This window comes from Archocentrus centrarchus, chromosome 24, assembly GCF_007364275.1.
Source record: "Archocentrus centrarchus isolate MPI-CPG fArcCen1 chromosome 24, fArcCen1, whole genome shotgun sequence".
NCBI lineage: Eukaryota > Metazoa > Chordata > Actinopteri > Cichliformes > Cichlidae > Archocentrus > Archocentrus centrarchus.
Genome location: NC_044369.1, coordinates 136096 through 155376, shown reverse-complemented (window position 1 = coordinate 155376; position 19281 = coordinate 136096). Strand labels below are relative to the sequence as shown.

The 19281-nt window shown below is 39.4% G+C and overlaps 1 protein-coding gene across 1 annotated transcript; it reads left to right on the top strand.

Annotated features, from left to right (window-relative positions):
* Positions 1-268: 268 nt before the first annotated feature.
* On the top strand, positions 269-11483 carry LOC115774664 (interferon-induced protein 44-like). The gene is made up of 8 exons (XM_030722022.1): positions 269-340; positions 449-493; positions 578-611; positions 730-925; positions 6699-6860; positions 6949-7120; positions 10245-10345; positions 10461-11483. Exons 2-8 carry the CDS (start codon positions 451-453, stop codon positions 10629-10631), a joined length of 879 nt encoding a protein of 292 aa, XP_030577882.1. The 5' UTR covers positions 269-340; positions 449-450; the 3' UTR covers positions 10632-11483.
* The last annotated feature ends 7798 nt before the right edge of the window (positions 11484-19281 follow it).

Here is a 19281-nt window from a genome sequence, read left to right as displayed (position 1 = left end):
ACAATAAAGGCATTGTATTCTATTCTATTCTTAGAGAAGATAATTTATAACTGACTACAGTCACACCTGGATTTAAATGATATATATGTGTGTGTGTGTGTGTGTGTGTGTGTATATATATATATATATATATATATATATATATATATATATATATATGTGTGTGTGTGTGTGTGTGTGTGTGTGTGTGTGTGTGTGTGTGTGTTTCAAAAACTCTTGTTTTATGAGAAAAGAAAAGTGAAAGTTAAAACAGTTTTGGGAGGGGAGGCTGTAAATTCACATTCTGGTATTTGGGCTGCAGACTGTCTACATCTCAGCGAGAGAGATTAGCACAACAAGGGTAGGATATTTCAGATTGATGTTTGCTTTTGTTCATTCATTTGAATTTAAGACTAAAATGAAATGATTCCTTTAAACATGAGTTCAGAGTAAATGCTTTATGTTCCAGTTATGGGAGGACTGTTTTCAAAAGCTCCTCCTCCTACACCGAAGTGTAAGTTTGGTTAAAGCTGATATTTTCCTTCCAGTGAAAATATTGTCCAATGACATCATTCTGTCTTTAAAATTTTTTTGTCAGTACTTGATACACCATGGAGGCAGTTTAACTGGGGGTAAGAGTTTACAACCCACTGAGAAATATTTATTATTGCTGTTGATTATCACTTCCTGTTTCAGTCTGTCAGCTGTTCGGTGTCTAGGATGTAACATGATGTTTCCTTCCCTGAGCAGAAATAAACATGATGATCTGCAGTATGTGAACAACTACAAGCCTCAGACTGAAGGACAGCAGCTCAGGATTCTTCTTAATGGGCCGGTCGGGGCTGGAAAGTCCAGTTTTCTTAACTCTGTTAAAAGTGTCCTACAGAACAGAATATGTCTTGAGACTCCCGTCCGAGGCACCTCTCATTCATCGTGCACCAAAAAGGTATGACACATGTCTGTGCTGACAACAGTGAAAATAACAGGAAGTCATTAATTTTTTTATTGTAAAAAAGCTTTTACTGACCAAAGTGCTGCAGAGCAATTAAAACATTAATGAAAATGAAATATTAATTTAAAAAATTAAAACAATGAGAATAATTCAGTAATTAATAACAATACCAATAAAAGTAATAATGTTAAAAATTCTTTTAATTATTAAAATAAATAATTCCCCACTCGCCCTACTTTGTTGTCCAAGCTCGGGTCCTCTACTAGAGGCCTGGGAGCTTGAGGGTCCTGCGTAGTATCTTAGCTGTTCCCAGGATTGCGCTCTTCTGGACAGAGATCTCGGATGTCATTCCTGGAATCTGCTGAAGCCATTCCCCCAGTTTGGGGGTCACTGCCCCGAGTGTTCCGATTACCACGGGGACCAATGTTACCTTCACTTTCCACTTCCTCTCTAGCTCCTCTCTGAGCCCTTGGTATTTACCCAGCTTCTTGTGTTCTTTCTTCTTGATGTTGCTGACACTTGGTATTGCAGTGTCTATCCCTACGGCTTTCTTCCTCCGTTTGTCCACCACTACTATGTTCAGTTGGTCAGCCATCACAAGTTTGCCTGTATCTGGAAGTCCCACAGGATCTTAGCTCGGTCATTCTTGACTACCCGTGGAGGCTTGTTCCATGTTGAACTCAGGACTTCCAGGTCATACTTGGCACAGATGTTCCTGTATACTATGCCAGCCACTTGTTTTTTTTTTTTTTGTTGTTTTTTTTTTTACACATCCAGGGAAAAATGCGAGTAAATCAAACCTAATCTCAAAGTGAAAAGTCCAGTGAGAAGAGAAATGCTTTCAGTTTGGATCTCAATACTGTTCATGAGGTTGATGTCCTTATCTGAAGAGGGAGATGATTCCAGAGTTTTGGAGCTGAAACTGATAACATGTGGTTGGCTGTAAGAGTCAATCAGAAATTTGGAATTACTAAAAACTGTTCATCAACAGATCTCAGCAGGCGGCATGGGACATAGGATTGTAAGCAATCTGATAAAAAACCTGACGGACGCCCATGCAAACACTTATATCTGAGCAACTTACTTTACTTTACTTTATTCATTTTTAAAGCACTTTAAAAACAGCAACTGCAACAAAGTGCTGTACAATAAAAAATAGCAAAGACAACAAGAACAACAATAATAAAACAGGAAATACAAAATTAATAAGATCTCAATGTATACTAAAAGCCAGTGAATAAAAATGTGTCTTTAAAGAAGTTTTAAAAGTTGACAATGACGGGGCACTCCTGATGTGTAAAGGGAGATTGTTCCATAAGATAGGGGCAGAAATGCTAAAAGCTCTATCGCCTCTGAGCTTTAACTTAGATCTTGGGACCTCAAGTAGCAGCTGATCAGCTGATCTGAGGCAGCAAGTTGGGAGATAAGGAGTTATCAGACAGGTACGATGGAGCTAGATCATGAAGACATTTGAACACAAATAAAAGAATTTTAAAACAGACCCTGTAGTGAACTGATAGCCAGTGTAGAGAAGCCAAAACAGGAGAAAGACACTTCCTCCTTCCCACACCAGACAGGAGCCAAGCAGCAGCATTTTGAATCAGCTGAAGTCATCTGAGGGAGGACTGACTGATACCAAAATAAAGGGCATTACAGTAGTCAAGCCTAATAGTGATCATAGCATGGATCACCAACTCCAAGTGCTGCTTAGAAAGGAGGGGCTTAACCTTAGTTAATTGTCTTAAATGATGAAAGCAAGAGCGGACTACTGCCCCAACCTGGCGATCAAATTTCAGTTCACAGTCAAGTTTGAAGCCCAGGTTAGACACAGTCTGCTTTAAGTAAGGGGCTAAGGGTCCCAGGTCAATTTTAGATTAATCCTGCAGGCTACTCGGACAGAACACTATCACTTCTGATTTATTTTCATTAAAGCTTAAAAATTAAGGGCCATCCATGCTTTAATGTCCTCCAAACATAGCAATAATGATTTAATCGAGGAGGCACCTCTCTTTAAGGACATATACATTTGAATGTCGTCTGTATAGCAATGGAAGGAAATTCCATGCTTCCGCAAAATTGAGCCCAAAGGTAGCAAGTAGAGAGAAAACAGCAGTGGGCCAAGAATTGAGCCCTGGGGAACCCCACAAGATAATGGGGCAGGTAAGGACTCTGCGTCAGCTAGTTTAACAGATATAGACCTGCCAGACAAATAGGAACCAAACCATTTTAAAACAGTACCATGAAAGCCAACATGGGCATTTAAACGGGACAATAACATACTGTGGTCTATTGTGTCAAAAGCGGCAGATAAGTCTAAAAGCACAAGGACGACATAGTTCCCAGACTCATTAGCCCTAAGAACATCATTTAGAACCCTTACCAAGGCCGATTTGGTACTATGCTGAGCTTTAAAACCAGATTGAAATGTCTCTAAAATGTTGTGTAGGTCTAAAAAAGGCTATATTTGAGAAAGGACGACTTTTTCTAGTATTTTGGATATAAAAGGCAGTTTGGAGATAGGCCTGAAATTAGCCAAAACAGTCTGGTCAAGGCTAGGCTTCTTAAAAAGAGGCTGTATCACCGCGTGTTTGAAACTCGAAGGGACATCACCTGACAACAGGCTACTATTTACAATGATAAGGATAGAGTGCCCAATACTAGGGAAGACGTCCTTATAAAAGTAAGGGGAAATAATATCATGAGGAGAGCCCGATGGTTTCATGTGTTCGACTATGTTATTTAAAAAGGTCAAGTCTACTGGCTGAAACCTAACCAGAATGGCCGAACATGGGGCCAAACAGGCAGGGTCATTTTCAGATAACACAGTAAGAGATCTTAAATTGGACACCTTACCAGTAAAGAAATTCATAAAATCGTCGCAGGTTAAACCGCCCATTTCCCCAAGCAAGCACGGTGAAACATTAAGAACAGAGTCAATAGTTTTGAATAAGACACGCAGATTATGTTGATGAGAGAGAATAATCTTGGACAAGTAATCCTTTTTGGCCTCCTTAATGGAACTTTGATAAAGATGCCAATATTTCCTGAGAAGCAGGAAGGAGGCTTGCAAATTGTCTTTTTTCCATTTACGTTCGGCTCGACGACATTTACGTCTGACCTCACGAACTTGATCATTGAACCAAGGTTCAGGTTTGGTCTTAGACTGCCCAAGTTTCATAGGAGCCAAAGTATTTAAGATTTCCAGGCAGGAGGCATCTAGCCAAAGACTTAATTGTTCTGTGTCCATATCACATGGAATGATAAGCTGTTCAAAGGCAGCAGAAAATAGATTGACAGAGAGAATTAAAAATCCGACGATAGCAAGCAGGGGCAGGTGGTTTAAGTGCAGCATCACACAAGACAACATTAAATAAAATGGGCATGTGGTCAGAAAAGAAATTGTCTCCAATCAACAGATCAGAAACAGGCAGACCATAGGAAAAAACAAGGTCCAATGTATGACCATGGACATGTGTGGGATGAGACGCCCATTGTGTCAAATTAAAAGAGTCAGCGAGATTAAGAAATTCATTCACCAACGGCTTAGTATGACAGCAAATATGGATGTTAAAATCCCCAAGTATAAGCACACGGTCAAACTCAGTCATAAATCCTGTTAAGAAGTCAGAAAAGTCACTTACAAAGTCCTTATCGCATCTCGGTGGGCGATAGATAACGGCACATAGAACCGGATTAGAGCAATTTACCACACATACAGTGGCCTCAAAGCTCGACGTTGAAAAGGTACATGGTTTACACTTGAAGTGATTTCTGTGGATGATTGCCGTACCTCCACCACGTCCGGAGAACTGGGAGTAATTAAAATAAGAAAACCCAGGTGGGAGAAGTTCCACAAAGACGCTGGCGTCTCCATCATCAGTCCATGTCTGCGTTAGGCAGAAAAAATCCAAGTTGCTAGAGGCGATAAAATCCCTTAGGATATAAGTTTTGTTTGCCAGCAATCTGACATTCGCCAAGGCAAATCTAACAGGGGCCGCGGTCAACGGATTAGCTGATCGAGCCGCCCGGGAAAGAGACCTCAGGTTCTGCAAATTAATTCCACGTTGTCGGAGACCAGAGAAACAGGGGGAGCACAGCTGAAAGCTCACCTCAGAACAGGAAACAGGTGTCAGAGTGGAAGCAATTGGGTCCAGAAAGCGGTGAGGTACAGATAAGAAGTTTTAGCCAAAGGAGGAGGAAAAGAACGTGCCAAACAGTTCTTCAGTTTTCTCAGTTTTCCTCCACACTTGCCACGGTAGTGGCGGCGTTTACTCCGAGAAAGCAGAATCCAAGTCCGGAGAAGGTAGGTTGGAACAGCCGAGAGGTGTGGAGGCAAAGTCCTATGACCATCATAGTTCGTTTGGCGCAGACTTTTGTTAATATCTAGGAGTGACTGGCGGTCATATAAAAACAGAGACTTACACGCCACAAAATACAAAAAGAATATAAATAAAACATATAAAGACCGACTGACTGCCGAGGACACTGGCGCCATCTTGCAATTAGTCAGAATATTTTAAAATTGATACTGGATTTCACAGGAAGCCTGTGTAATGATTAAATATAGGCACTATGACTGGTAAAGGTGGAGAGCTAGCTCATATGATCAAGAGAAGGAAGGTAGAGATGTTATGTGTGCCAGTGGCAGGGAAGCAAGGCCACGAGCATTGGAGACTTCAGTGGAGATGTAAGTGAATGGAACAGAGGTGATGAGGAGGTGTTGGGTAGGTATGGTGTTAAGGTTTTTTGACAGAAGACAGCAGCAAGAGAAAAAGGGAAGGTTTACAAGATGGTGGTGAGACCTGCTGTTGAAGACGTTCAACTCTTCATAGGGAGTTACCAGGATGGACAAGATTAGAAATAAGGCCATCAGTGAGACAGCTCAGGCTGAGATGGTTTGGACATGTGAAGAGGAGGGATAGTGAATATACTGGACAAAGGATGTTGAAGATGGAGCTGCCAGGCAGGAGGAAGAGAGCTCAGAGGAGGTTCATGAATGAATAGAATAGAATAGAATAGAATGCCTTTATTGTCATTATACAGGATGTACAATGAGATTGGAGCAGATGATCCACTGTGGCAGCCCCTAAAGGGAGCAGGTGAAAGAAGAATTTTTAGTTTAGTTTTCATTCTTTTCAGTGTTTTAATCTTTTAAAATATTGTTGTATTTAGAGAATATGACAGATGCAAGATTTAGGAAAATCAGTTTAAAAACAGAAGATTTAGTGACTCACAGTCTTGTAGACATCCAAACTCTCAATAAACATCTCCATCAAAGGCTCGTCAAACAGGTACAGTAGTGACAACAATGTTTTACCAGTTTAACAAATACTAAAACAAAGGATATTTCTGCCGTATTTTTATTGTATTTTTCCAAATTTGCAGTTGTTTTAGTCATTTTTTTTCTTCAAAAATCTAGATTTTATTTTTATATTAGTTAACTAAAAAGTTTTTTTTTTAAACTAGTTTAGGGTTTTAGTTCTGTTTTAGTGAATTAGAATAACTCCTGCTTTTGTGTCAGATAATTGCATTAAAATGCTCCAAAAGGAAATAAGTCCATTTTATTTCTATAGTGCTTTACAATTAAAAAAAAATAAAAATGGCACCATCAACAGCACGAACATGATCCAGATGTACAGCTCAGGGACTCCAGTTAGCTGAGGTGAACTCTAAATTATGGGCAGTCTTCTGTGATGTTTTTATTGATCAGCGCTATTCCACACTGTCAGTCTTAATAACTGTAATATTCTTTACATGTGATCCACAGTACAAAACCCACAGGATCCCAATGGGAGACTCAGATTCCTTTTTCCCTTTTGTCTTCAATGACATGATGGGATTGAATGCCAGCAGCAACAGAAAAGCCAGACAAATTCATGTGAAGGATGTCAAGCGGGCACTGAAGGGACACGTAAAAGAAGGTTATAAGGTAGTTGCCATGTTTTTAAAAGTGCAAAGAAACTCTAAACTGTTATATTGATTTGTGATGCATCCATTACCCTCTGTTTGTTTTTCAGTTCAATCCTGAATGTAAACTGTCAAAAGATGACCCACATTACAACAGAACTCCGTCTGCCAATGACAGAGTGGACATTCTGGTTTTTGTCATTGATGCCAGCACTGTATCCTCGATGAACCAAGAGACCAGAGAGGTGATAGAGGACATCAGAGATGAAGCTGATGACATGGGTAAGAGCAGAAATCACTGTTTATTTTTTTCACATCTTAAACACAATCAGCATTCTTTTTTCTTAAACATAAGCATAACTTCAAGAAAACCACTGTTATTAGTGACACTGATGGACACTAAGGTGACCTGTAATCAGAGGTGGCAAAAGCACAGTCTGTACTTTAGAAGTACAAATACTTGTAACATTTGTAGAATACAAATACTTGTGTTAAAATATATACTCTGGTAAAAGTTGAAGTACTGATTCAACTTCTTTACTCAAGTAAAAGTGTAAAAGTACAGGCTCTGAAAACTACTCAAAGTAGAAAATAAAAGTAGCTCATTGGAGGACGTTTCTATCAGTTATTTTTGTGCAAAGCTAACTGAACCTTGTGCTATATTAATGTAATTATTATAATTATTACTAGGGGTGGGACTTTAATGTGTTAATTTCAATTAATTAATTACGGGGAAATTAACGAATTAAAATTTTTAACGCATTTTAATCGCACTTTGCACCGTGGAACGTTTCTCAGTGCATGAGTTCCAGGCATACAGATTATATTGACGCACAATGTCCAAATTCAGGGGCCGCATCCTTCGAAGGACCCGGCCCACGTAGACTGCAAAGGCCAGAAGTGAGCAGCTAGCCTTCATATCAGCATCACCTGCCCTCACTTCGGCGTAGCTCATGTCGCCTAGCAGCTGAGAGTGCGAAGCACAGCTGTGTAAAAGCAGCTGGTTAAACGGAGAATGAACTTTTGCTCCTTTTTGTGGTTTAATTTTAATTCTTTCACTCAAAATAAGCTGTTAAAACAAGCATAACACATTTCAACATCAAGGAATACAGCTGAGCGAGTGATTAATTTCCAGCTATATTAAGTGAGACATTAATGTAGAATAAAACTATCCAGTTAGGATGCTTAACTTTAATTTCAGGAGTTTGCTTATCACAGGAGCACTTCCACCCTTTGTTGGTCTGTGTAGTAGACTGGTGGGAAAATAAACAACATTTTGAAGTTTAAGCTTATGTATATTGATTCATTCATCAACCAAACTTAAATTAATATTTCTCATGTTAAATATTTAAATGTGATTAAAATGCGATTAATTTCAATTAATTACAAAGCTTCTAATTAATTCAATTAATTTTTTTTATCGAGTCCCACCCCTAATTATTACATGTGAGTACAAACTTAATTTCAATCAAAAATTAATGCACTCAGCATGAACACTGATATGGGGAACATGAGCAGAGAAAAAAGAATTTTTTAAAAAAGCTCTATTTGCTGTTACCTACTTTATAGGGGGTGACTCTGCCTCACCTGAACAGGAAAATGAGTACAGTGGGTGGGGGTGGGGGGGGGGGTGGATGGGGAACCCTAAGATCCGCTGCAGTGGCTCAACTTGGGGAAAAGACTCCCAGCTCACAGTAATTTCTATTGTGAGCTCCAGTAGATTTTCTTTGTGTCAGGCTGTGATCAGCTGCTGCTGCTCTGAGGTTTACTGCTCTGTGTGGATTTATACAACTCAACAAGATATTTCATGAGCTATCTTTCATCCCCTACACTAAGAGTATAAAGTTGGTATAAAAGATTGAATTTGGTGAATGAATCTAAGCTTCATCAGATTAAATTCAAACTCATCTCTGCTCTGGACCAGTCCAACACAGAGCTTTACTGTAAATTCACCACAGTACAGCAAATTAACCTCAGTTTGTCTTGCAGGATGTTTCACAATATGAAAAAAAAACACAACTTCACATCATATACAGCTCCCATATCTGATTTTAAAATGTAAGCTTTAAATTTCCAGTTTATCAGATGTCACTGAGCAGTTCTTACTTTTAAATCTAACCTTTCTCCTTCCTCTCCTGTCCTCTTTCTTCCATCTTTCTCCATCTCTGAGTGAACTTCTCTCACTCTCTCTTTTCCCTTCCTGGAAATAGAATAGAATAGAACTTTATTGTCATTATACATACAATGAAATACAGCCTTTAGCTAGCAGACACACTGTGTGACAAACTGCACACAAACAGTTTGTGCGTTTGCTGATTATTGTTGAGCATTTAGAAAAGTTGCATTTTAAATTACCTGCAACAAAATGTTACTCCCTTTATTTTCATTCCTCTTCAGTGGCGCTAGCTAGATGTTCAAGTACCGCGACCACAACTTGCGGAAATCTGCCCTCAGTCCAACCCACTGTAATCCCTGAGCACAGCACTATAAATGATGATTAAATTTTATGGTTTTAACTCTTTCATGTCTTTTTATGCAATTAAACCCCGGTGATGGATACACCAGTACGACTATCTCATATCTGTTATTGTTCCTCCGTTTAGGCTCAGATCGATGTTTGAAGGCGCAGTGACCAGAAATACAAATTTCCTTCAAAAGTTAAATTTAATTTACCAGTCTGTTTGAAAATGTAAGAAGTAGAAAGTACAGATATACTTGTGTAAAAATGTAGTGAGTAAAAGTAAAAAGTAGTCAGAAAAATAAGTACTTAAGTAAAGTACAGATACCTGAATAATCTACTTAAGTACAATGATGTATTTGTACTTCGTTACTGCAATCATCGAGCAATCTTGTTTACTTTCAGCACATGCTCACACTGTGTGAAACCTTGCATTGGTTGAAACAGTGTCCTACACTGTTACGCTGCACTAACCCTGTTTTGATCATATAGTATGTATGTCAGAGAATGAGATTCTCCATAAATGTAGACAAATATTACCTTAATCCTCTTAGCTTCTTCCTCATTAATGCTGCAGATGGTGTTACACATCAGCCTGTAATTCTTATCCTTATGTGGAGTCTGTGCTGGGTTGAGAGCTGCTCATCTAGTGACATTAGTGATTAGTAGACTCCATTTCTAAGCTTATGTCTGCTGATGTTGCTCAATGGTGAATCATATCCTTTAGACGTGAAAATTCCATTCTTCATGTAGAAATCAGTCACAGGAGTGAGATAGTTGAGGAAGGTCTCATTTTTAAGTTATAAATGAAGTTATAATCCATTCTTATGTCATGGTGATCTACTGATATGAGCATCAAACATTCATAAAGGTCCCTTCACTGTTTCACATTCACACAGCCTCTGTGGTCAAATATAAAGGGTTCACTTCTGTTTTTTGTTTCCTCAGAGGTTCCAAAAATTGTCATTTTCACCAGAATTGATGAGGCTTGTCCTAAGATCAACAGAGAAATCAAGAACGTCTTCAAGAGCATATCTCTAAAGAAAAAGGTTAATTAGTTTAAGTTTCCATTGTCAAAATTATTCTCAACATTTCAGTACAAACCTTTGAGTTTTTTTCTGAGCTCTGATTTCTGAACCAAGCTGTTCCCTTTTTTAAATGTAGATTGAGCAGTTCAGTACAGACACAGGGATCTCCCTTAACTGCATCTTCCCAGTGAAGAACTACAATTCAGAATATGACCTGAAGACTGATGCTGATGCTTTAATCCTGGACACTCTGAGACACATCATTGAAAGAGGAGACGATTTCCTCAACAGAAAGTTCAGGTCCTAAATCCAGATATTCTGAGTGGTCCACAAAAGGATGTTACTGGTGTTAAACCATTAGTGTTATTGTATATTTGAAATGCTTTGTGTGCAAGTTAACTCATATTGCAGCAGTTTATATTTGTATTTCTGTGTGTCTGGGTGGACACTGGGTTTATCATTCTTGATTCAGTTCTGTGACCTTCTCATGTTTATGACTTTATTTTTGTTTTTTATTTTTAATGTGAAGCATGTTAAGTTTATGTAAGAAAAAAGTGCCTCAAAGTGCTATATGTGTATAGTGTATACACATTAGACCTATAGTACTTTTGTCTATGTGATGTATAAACTATCTAATGTTAAATTTGTTGAGAATCCTCTTAAAAATGGTTTATTTGTGCTGACACAGTAAGAATGCTTTACACTGCAAGCTGGAGCTACTCCTTTGTGCCAGAGCACTGACCTTTTATTTGAATTTCATTATGAGGAGGAGGAAGTGATGAGTGCCTAAATCTAATAAGGAAGGACACTGCAGAGCAACGATTGTGTTAGTGCTGTCAAAATTCCCATTTTTTTTATGCACTGTGTACCAACAAATTCATTGTACACAACCCCAAGAATGTCAAACAAATGTTGCAAACAAAAGCTGGCTGTTCTCCTCCTGTAACTCTGACACCTGTCTCTTCCATTGAATTCCACTGCTGGGTCCCTGACTTGATTCTTTTCACTGGCGATGATGCTGCACATTCAGTTCTGGTTTGGTTTTAGACCAAACTGGATGTTTCCTCTCGGTCCAAGTTTTACTCCTGCAAATAGAACAGACCTCTGGGGAGCTTGTGAAATGTGGCAGGATCACTCACAGTGGTATGTTCTGCACAAAGTGATGATTTTCAATTAAATTAAATCAGTTTTGGTTCTTTTTGTTGTTGTTGTTTTTTATATGTAACTTTTTGATCCCACTTTGTTATATAATCAGTTACATATGTCAGTATTGAGTGGATTCAGTGGAACCATCCCCATAGAGTCGGTGCCTGCTCCCAGAACACCAAAAAAGCAAACCTAAAATCAGCAAAAAACTATTTAAGCATAAATATTCAAAAACAATAAATAATACAGCTTCATCAACTGCACCAAAGAATGAAAAGATTAAATGTGGATTATTAAACATTAGGTCTCTCTCTTCCAAGTCCCTGTTAGTAAACAATTTAATAATTGATCAACATATTGATTTATTCTGCCTTACAGAAACCTGGTTACAGCAGGATTTGTCATGGTCCTGGGCCGGTGGCCCAGTGTTTTGTGTTCTCTTGGTTCTGTTTCAGTTATTTCAATGATTATGTTTATTAGTTCTCTTTTGTATTCCTGTTTATTTCTAGTCCCTTGTGCTTCCCTGTGGCAGGTCTGCGTCTCTGTCCAGCGTCTGCGTGCCAGTTCCCCGTGTCAAGTCTGCACGTACCTTGTCACTTCCTGTTTTATTTTGACAGTCTTGTGTTCCCCGTGCTTTGTGTTTAGTTTTGCTTCCCCTGTTATTAGTTTCACTTGCTTCACCTGCTGTGCCCTGCTGTTTCCTCTTGCCCTGATTACCTAATGTGTATTTAAGCCCTCAGTTTTCATCTGTTCTTTGTCGCGTTGTCATTGCTGCTCCCAATTCTGTGTGTCTGGCCTCCTCCATTTAGTTCTGGCTCCTGTCCAGTCCCAGTGTAGGTTCATTGTTGTCTTTTGTTTCAATACCAAAATAAACCACTTTAAGTTCACCCTCTGCCTGAATCCTGCATTTCAGGTCTAACCCCTCCAGCCACACAGCCTGACATGACAGGATGAATATGTTAGTTTAAATGAATCAACACCCCCGAGTCACAGTAACTGTCAAAATGCTCAAAGCACAGGTCGAGGAGGAGGAGTAGCTGCAATCTTCAATTCCAGCTTATTAATTAATCAAAGACCCAGACAAAGTTTTAATTCTTTTGAAAGCCTGACTCTTAGTCTTGTCCATCCTAATTGGGAAATTAAAAACCTGTTTTATTTGTTATTATCTATCGTTCACCTGGTCCTTACTCAGAGTTTCTGTCTGATTTCTCAGACTTTTTATCTGATTTAGTGCTCATATCAGATAAAATAATTATAGTGGGTGATTTTAACATCCATATTGAAACTGAAAATGACAGCCTTAACACTGCATTTAATCTATTATTACATTCAGGTGTCTTCTCTGAAAATATAAAGGAGCCCACCCATCACTTTAATCCTACTCTGGATCTTGTCCTGACATATGGCATAGAAACTGAAGACTTAACAATATTCCCTGAAAGCCCCCTCCCTTCTGATCATTTCTTAGTAACATTTACATTTACTTTAATGGATTACACAGCTGTGGGGAATAAGTTTTATTACAGTAGAAGTCTTTCTGAAAGTACTGTAACTAAGTTTAAGGATCTAATTCCTTCATTATTATGCCTCCCATTCTACTCTTAAGTATCCTAGGAACCACAAGTAAGCCAGCAGTCTGAGAGCGAAGTGCTCTGTTGGGGTGATATGGTACTATGAGGTCTTTGAGATAAGATGGTGCCTGATTATTCAAGACCTTGTATGTGAGGAGAAGAATTTTAAATTCTATTCTAGATTTAACAGGGAGCCAATGAAGAGAAGCCAATATGGGAGAAATCTGCTCTCTCTTTCTAGTCCCTGTCAGTACTCTAGCTGCAGCATTTTGGATCAGCTGAAGGCTTTTCAGGGAGCTTTTAGAACAGCCTGATAATAATGAATTACAATAGTCCACCCTAGAAGTAATAAATGCATGAATGAGCTTTTCAGCATCACTCTGAGAAAGGATGTTTCTAAGGTGCCGTTTACACGAGACCGTTTTCATTTTGAAACGGTGTCGTTTTGATGCGTTTCGGCCTTGCGTTTACACGACAACGGTGTCGTTTTGATGCGTTTCGCCCTTCTGTTTACACGACAACAGAGTGAAAACGATGTGTTTCAGAAACGGGGTCCAGAGTGGAGCGTTTCAGAAACGCACCGGCTTGCGTTCTCGTGTAAACACTTGAAACCGGGGTGATTTGAAAACGCTCGACTCGCACATGCGCACTATGGTTGCGACGGCCAGTTTTTCGCGCACGCGCAAACTGATAAACAGTACTCGCGGATTCACGAGTGCTTCTTATGCTTTTCCTGTGTTTTTACCGTTTTGTAATTCAGCGTTGTGTGCAGCAGCGATCCAACCTCATCATCGGTCCACACAAAACCTCTCACATTGGCCGTTTTGTAAGTAATGAACAATTTGCCGCACTACCTACTGTGTCACTCCACGCATGCGCGTCTTGCGTAAACAAACTTTGCAAAGAGAAAACCAACGCCAACTTGTGGCCTGGCATGGGAACTACATCGTTTTCATCGTTTCACATGTCCTCGTGTAAACGCGGATCGTTTCTGAAACGCCATCGTGTAAACGAAAGGCTGAACGCATCAAAACGACACCGTTTCAGTGAAAACGGCTTCGTGTAACGGCCACCTAATTTTAGAAATATTGCGCAAATGCAAAAAAGCGGTCCTACATATTTGTTTAATATGTGTATTGAAGGACATATCCTGGTCAAAAATGACTCCAAGATTTCTCACAGTGTTACTGGAGGCCAAAGTAATGCCATCCAGAGTAAGTATCTGGTTTGACACCATGTTTCTAAGATTTGTGGGGCAGAGAACAAGAATTTCAGTTTAATCTGAATTTAGAAGCAGGAAATTAGAGGTCATCCAGGCCTTAATATCTTTAAGACATTCCTGCAGTTTAACTAATTGATGTGTGTCATCTGGCTTCATTGATAGGTAAAGCTGAGTATCATCTGCATAACAATGAAAATTGATGCAGTGCTTTCTAATAATACTGCCTAAGGGAAGCATGTATAATGTAAATAAAATTGGTCCTAGCACAGAACCCTGTGGAACTCCATAATTAACCTTAGTGTGTGAAGAAGACTCCCCATTTACATGAACAAATTGGAGTCTATGAGATAAATATGATTCAAACCACTGCAGTGCAGTACCTTTAATACCTATAGCAAGCTCTAATCTCTGTAATAAAATGTTATGGTCAACAGTATGAAAAGCTGCACTGAGGTCCAACAGGACAAGTACAGAGATGAGTCCACTGTCAGAGGCTGTAAGAAGATCATTTGTAACCTTCACTAATGCTGTTTCTGTACTGTGATGAATTCTGAAACCTGACTGAAACTCTTCAAATAAACCGTTCCTCTGCAGATGATCAGTGAGCTGTTTTACAACTACTCTTTCAAGAATCTTTGAGAGAAAAGGAAGGTTGGAGATTGGCCTATAATTAGCTAAGGCAGCTGGGTCAAGTGATGGCTTTTTAAGCAGAGGTTTAATTACAGCCACCTTGAAGGTCTGTGGTACATAGCCAACTAATAAAGACTGATTGATCATTTTAAGATTGAAGCATCAATAATTGGAAAGACTTCTTTGAACAGTCTAGTAGGAATGGGATCTAATAAACATGTTGCTGGTTTGGAGGAAGTAACTATTGAAGTTAACTCTGAAAGATCAACTGGAGCAAAAGAGTCAAAACAAATACCAGCAGTGCTGAAAGCAGCCGAACATGAAGAATAATCTTTGAGATGGTTATGAATAATTTTTTCTCTAATGTCTAAAATTTTATTTGTAAAGAAATCCATGAAGTCACTACTAGTTAAAGTGAAAGGAATACTCGGCTCTACAGAGCTCTGACTCTTTGTCAGCCTGGCTACAGTGCTGAAACAAACCTGGGGTTGTTCTTATTTTCTTCAATTAATGATGAATAGTAAGATGTCCTAGCTTTACAGAGGGCTTTTTTATAGAGCAACAAACTCTTTTTCCAGGCTAAATGAGCATCTTCTAATTTAGTGAGACGCCATTCCCTCTCCAGCTTTCGGGTTATCTGCTTTAAGCTGTGTGTTTGTGAATTATACCACGGAGTCAGGCACTTCTGATTTGAAGCTTTCCTTTTCAGAGGAGCAACAGTATCCAAAGTTATACGCAGTGAGGATGTAAAACTATTGACGAGATAATCGACCTCACTGGGAGCAGAGTTTAGGTAGCTGCTCTGTACTGTGTTGGCACTGAAGAGCATAACAATGAAGGAATTAGATCCTTAAACTTAGTTACAGCACTTTCAGAAAGACTTCTACTGTAATAAAACTTATTCCCCACTGCTGTGTAATCCATTAAAGTAAATGTAAATGTTACTAAGAATGATCAGACAGGAGGGGGCTTTCAGGGAATACTGTTAAGTCTTCAGTTTCTATGCCATATGTTAGGACAAGATCTAGAGTATGATTAAAGTGGTGGGTGGGCTCCTTTACATTTTGAGGAGAAGCCAATTGAATCTAACAATAGATTAAATGCAGTGTTGAGGCTGTCATTCTCAGCATCTACATGGATGTTAAAATCACCCACTATAATTATTTTATCTGAACTGAGCACTAAATCAGATAAAAAGTCTGAGAAATCAGACAGAAACTCAGAGTAAGGACCAGGTGGACGATAGATAATAACAAATAAACAGGTTTTATTTCCCAATTAGGATGAACAAGACTAAGAGTCAGGCTTTCAAAAGAATGAAAACTTTGTCTGGGTCTTTGATTAATTAATAAGCTGGAATTGAAGATGCAGCTAATCCTCCTCCTCGACCTGTGCTTCGAGCATTCTGACAGTTACTGTGACTCGGGGGTGCTGATTCATTTAAACTAACATATTCATCCTGCTGTAACCAGGTTTCTGTAAGGCAGAATAAATCAATACGTTGATCAATTATTAAATCATTTACTAATAGGGACTTGGAAGAGAGATACCTAATGTTTAACAATCCACATTTAATTGTTTTATTCTTTGGTGCAGTGATGAAGCTGTATTATTTATTGTTTTGAATTTTATGCTTAATAGCTTTTTGCTGATTTTAGCTTTGGTTTTTGGTGGTCTGGGAGCAGGCACCGACTCTATGGGGATGGGGTTTTGGGGGGATGGCAGGAGGAGAGAAGCTGCAGAGAGGGGTGTAAGACTGCAACTCTGCTTCCTGGTCTCAACCCTGGGTAGTCAGTTTTTGGGAGGGTTAATAAATTTGGCCAGATTTCTAGAAATGAGAGCTGCTCCATCCAAAGTGGGATCGATGCCGTCTCTCCTAACAAGACCAGGTTTTCCCCAGAACTTTGCCAATTATCTATGAAGCCCACGTCATTTTTTGGACACCACTCAGACAGCCAGCGATTCAAGGAGAACATGTGGCTAAACATGTCGCTCCTGGTCTGATTGGGGAGGGGCCCAGAGAAACTACAGAGTCCGACATCGTTTTTGCAAAGTTACACACCGAGTCAATATTAATTTTAGTGACCTCCGATTGGCGTAACCGGGTGTCATTACTGCCGACGTGAATAATGATCTTACCAAATCTACGATTAGCCTTAGCCAGCAGTTTCAAATTTCCATGAATGTCGCCTGCTCTGGCCCCTGGAAGACATTTGACTATGGTCGCCGGTGTCTCTAGCTTCACGTTTCTCAAACAGAGTCACCAATAACCAGAGTTTGTTCCTCGTCGGGTGTGTCGCCGAGTGGAGAAAAACGGTTAGAGACGTGAACAGGTTGGTGGTGTACCGGGGCTTCTGCTTAGGACTACGCTTCCTCCTCACCGTCACCCAGCCGGCCTGTTTTCCCTGCTGCTCAGGGATCTGCCTGGGGGGAGCTAACGGCGGCTAAGCTACCATGGTCCGCACCCGCTACAGGGGCCTGGCTAGATGTAGGATTTTCCAGGGTGCGGAGCCGAGTCTCCAATTCAGAAAGCCTGGCCTCCAGAGCTACAAACAGACTACATTTATTACAAGTACCGTTACTGCTAAAGGAGGCCGAGGAGTAACGAAACATGTGACACCCAGAGCAGGAAAGTGCAGGAGAGACAGGAGAAGAAGCCCATGCTGGTAGTGAGTCGGCTAAGGGCTAAGCTACTAGCTGAGCTAAGCTAGCGAATTTCTAAAAACAAATAGAGTAATGTGAATACAGGTGATTCAGCAAAGAGTATGCTATTTAAAGTAGGTGAAGATTACACTAAAATATGTTATTATCCAGATAAATCGAGTTATACAGATATAACAGCTAACAGACAGCAAAACACTGTGCTCCGAAACAGGAACAGGAAGTGATACAATACTGCAGTGAGAGCAACACCAAGTGACAGCGCCACCTTTCAGGCCCCTCTTCTGTGGAACCAGCTCCCAGTTTGGTTTCAGGAGACAGACACCCTCTCTATTTTTAAGATTAGGCTTAAAAACTTTCCTTTATGATCAAGCTTATAGTTTTAGTCATAGTCTTTTGTTGAAAATGCAATTTAGTTTTAGTCCTAATTTAGTCAACTGAATAGTTTTAGTTTTAGTCTAGTTTAGTAGAGGAAATTATGGTAAGAATATAGTCAACTAATCTACAGTCGATTTAGTGACTAAAATATAAAGGGTGTAAAATGTAAATGCTTTTTCTTCAGTACCTTTGAATTAGTCATTATACACACTTACACTAAATTAAACATTTATTCAAAGTTATGGAATATTATTAATAATATTAACATTAGCGTTTCACCTGCTTCCCACACACCTGATCATTAATACCACCTTACTGAGATAATACGAGCGTTTTACAGCAGGACGCTCTGAAAGGTACAGGCAGTGTTCAGGACTAAGATTAGGAAAGGCTAATCCACCGCGGTGTGGAGATTTTCTCTAAACACAAACTGGGAAAAACACTTTAGCCTGCATGACATTAAAATGCTGACCTTTGCATGGAGATCTGGGTGACTGGTTTGCAGATGTCGTTTAAGATTTGTCGTGTTTTTACCCGAGATAGTCGCCCCACATGGTTTACACATCGTTTTGTTGTCACAACGTCAAAGGACAAATGTGTCCATACATCGGCTCTTCTTTCTCCCTGCTGACATTGGTTTACATAACTTAGTTTCTTCCTGTTAAAGGGAGTTTTTCCTTTCCACTGTCACCAAGTGCTGCTCATAGGGGGTCGTTTTGACTGTTGGGTTTTCTCTGTATTATTGTAGGGTCTTTACCCACAATACAAAGCACCTTGAGGCGACAGTTTGTTGTGATTTGGCGCTATATAAATAAAATTGAATTGAATTGAATTGAATAGTTCTATTGGAAGTAACGACCAATCACAGGCTAGTTTGGTCTTCCCGGGTTTAGAGCAAATTTGTGCAACTGTGTGTTTGATTGAATGTTTTCCTAACTTGTCCCACCCTGTCACAAAATTAAATCAGTTCTGATTGGCTGTTGTCCCCGCCAAGCATTTTTGTCTCGTTTTCATTGGTTGACGAAAGTGTCATTTAATTTTGTCATTGTTTTTATCATTTTAGGTAGTTTCTATTTAGTTATTGTCTCGTTTTGTCATGAAAAAAAGGGTCGTTGATGAAAACTATGATGAAAATATTTTGTCAACAAAATTAACACTGTAGGTGGGTAGAACCAGGTCTAAAATTATGTGTAAGTGAACATCTGAAACTCGACCAGTCCTGCTGCTTTTAAACTATAGATGTGAATTTGACCAACACATCTATAATTCTGGAGTGAAAGTTGGTGATATAAAGCCAGTGTCTGCTGAGCTTTTTTTCAGTCTAAATGTTGTTGAACTGAACATCCGCA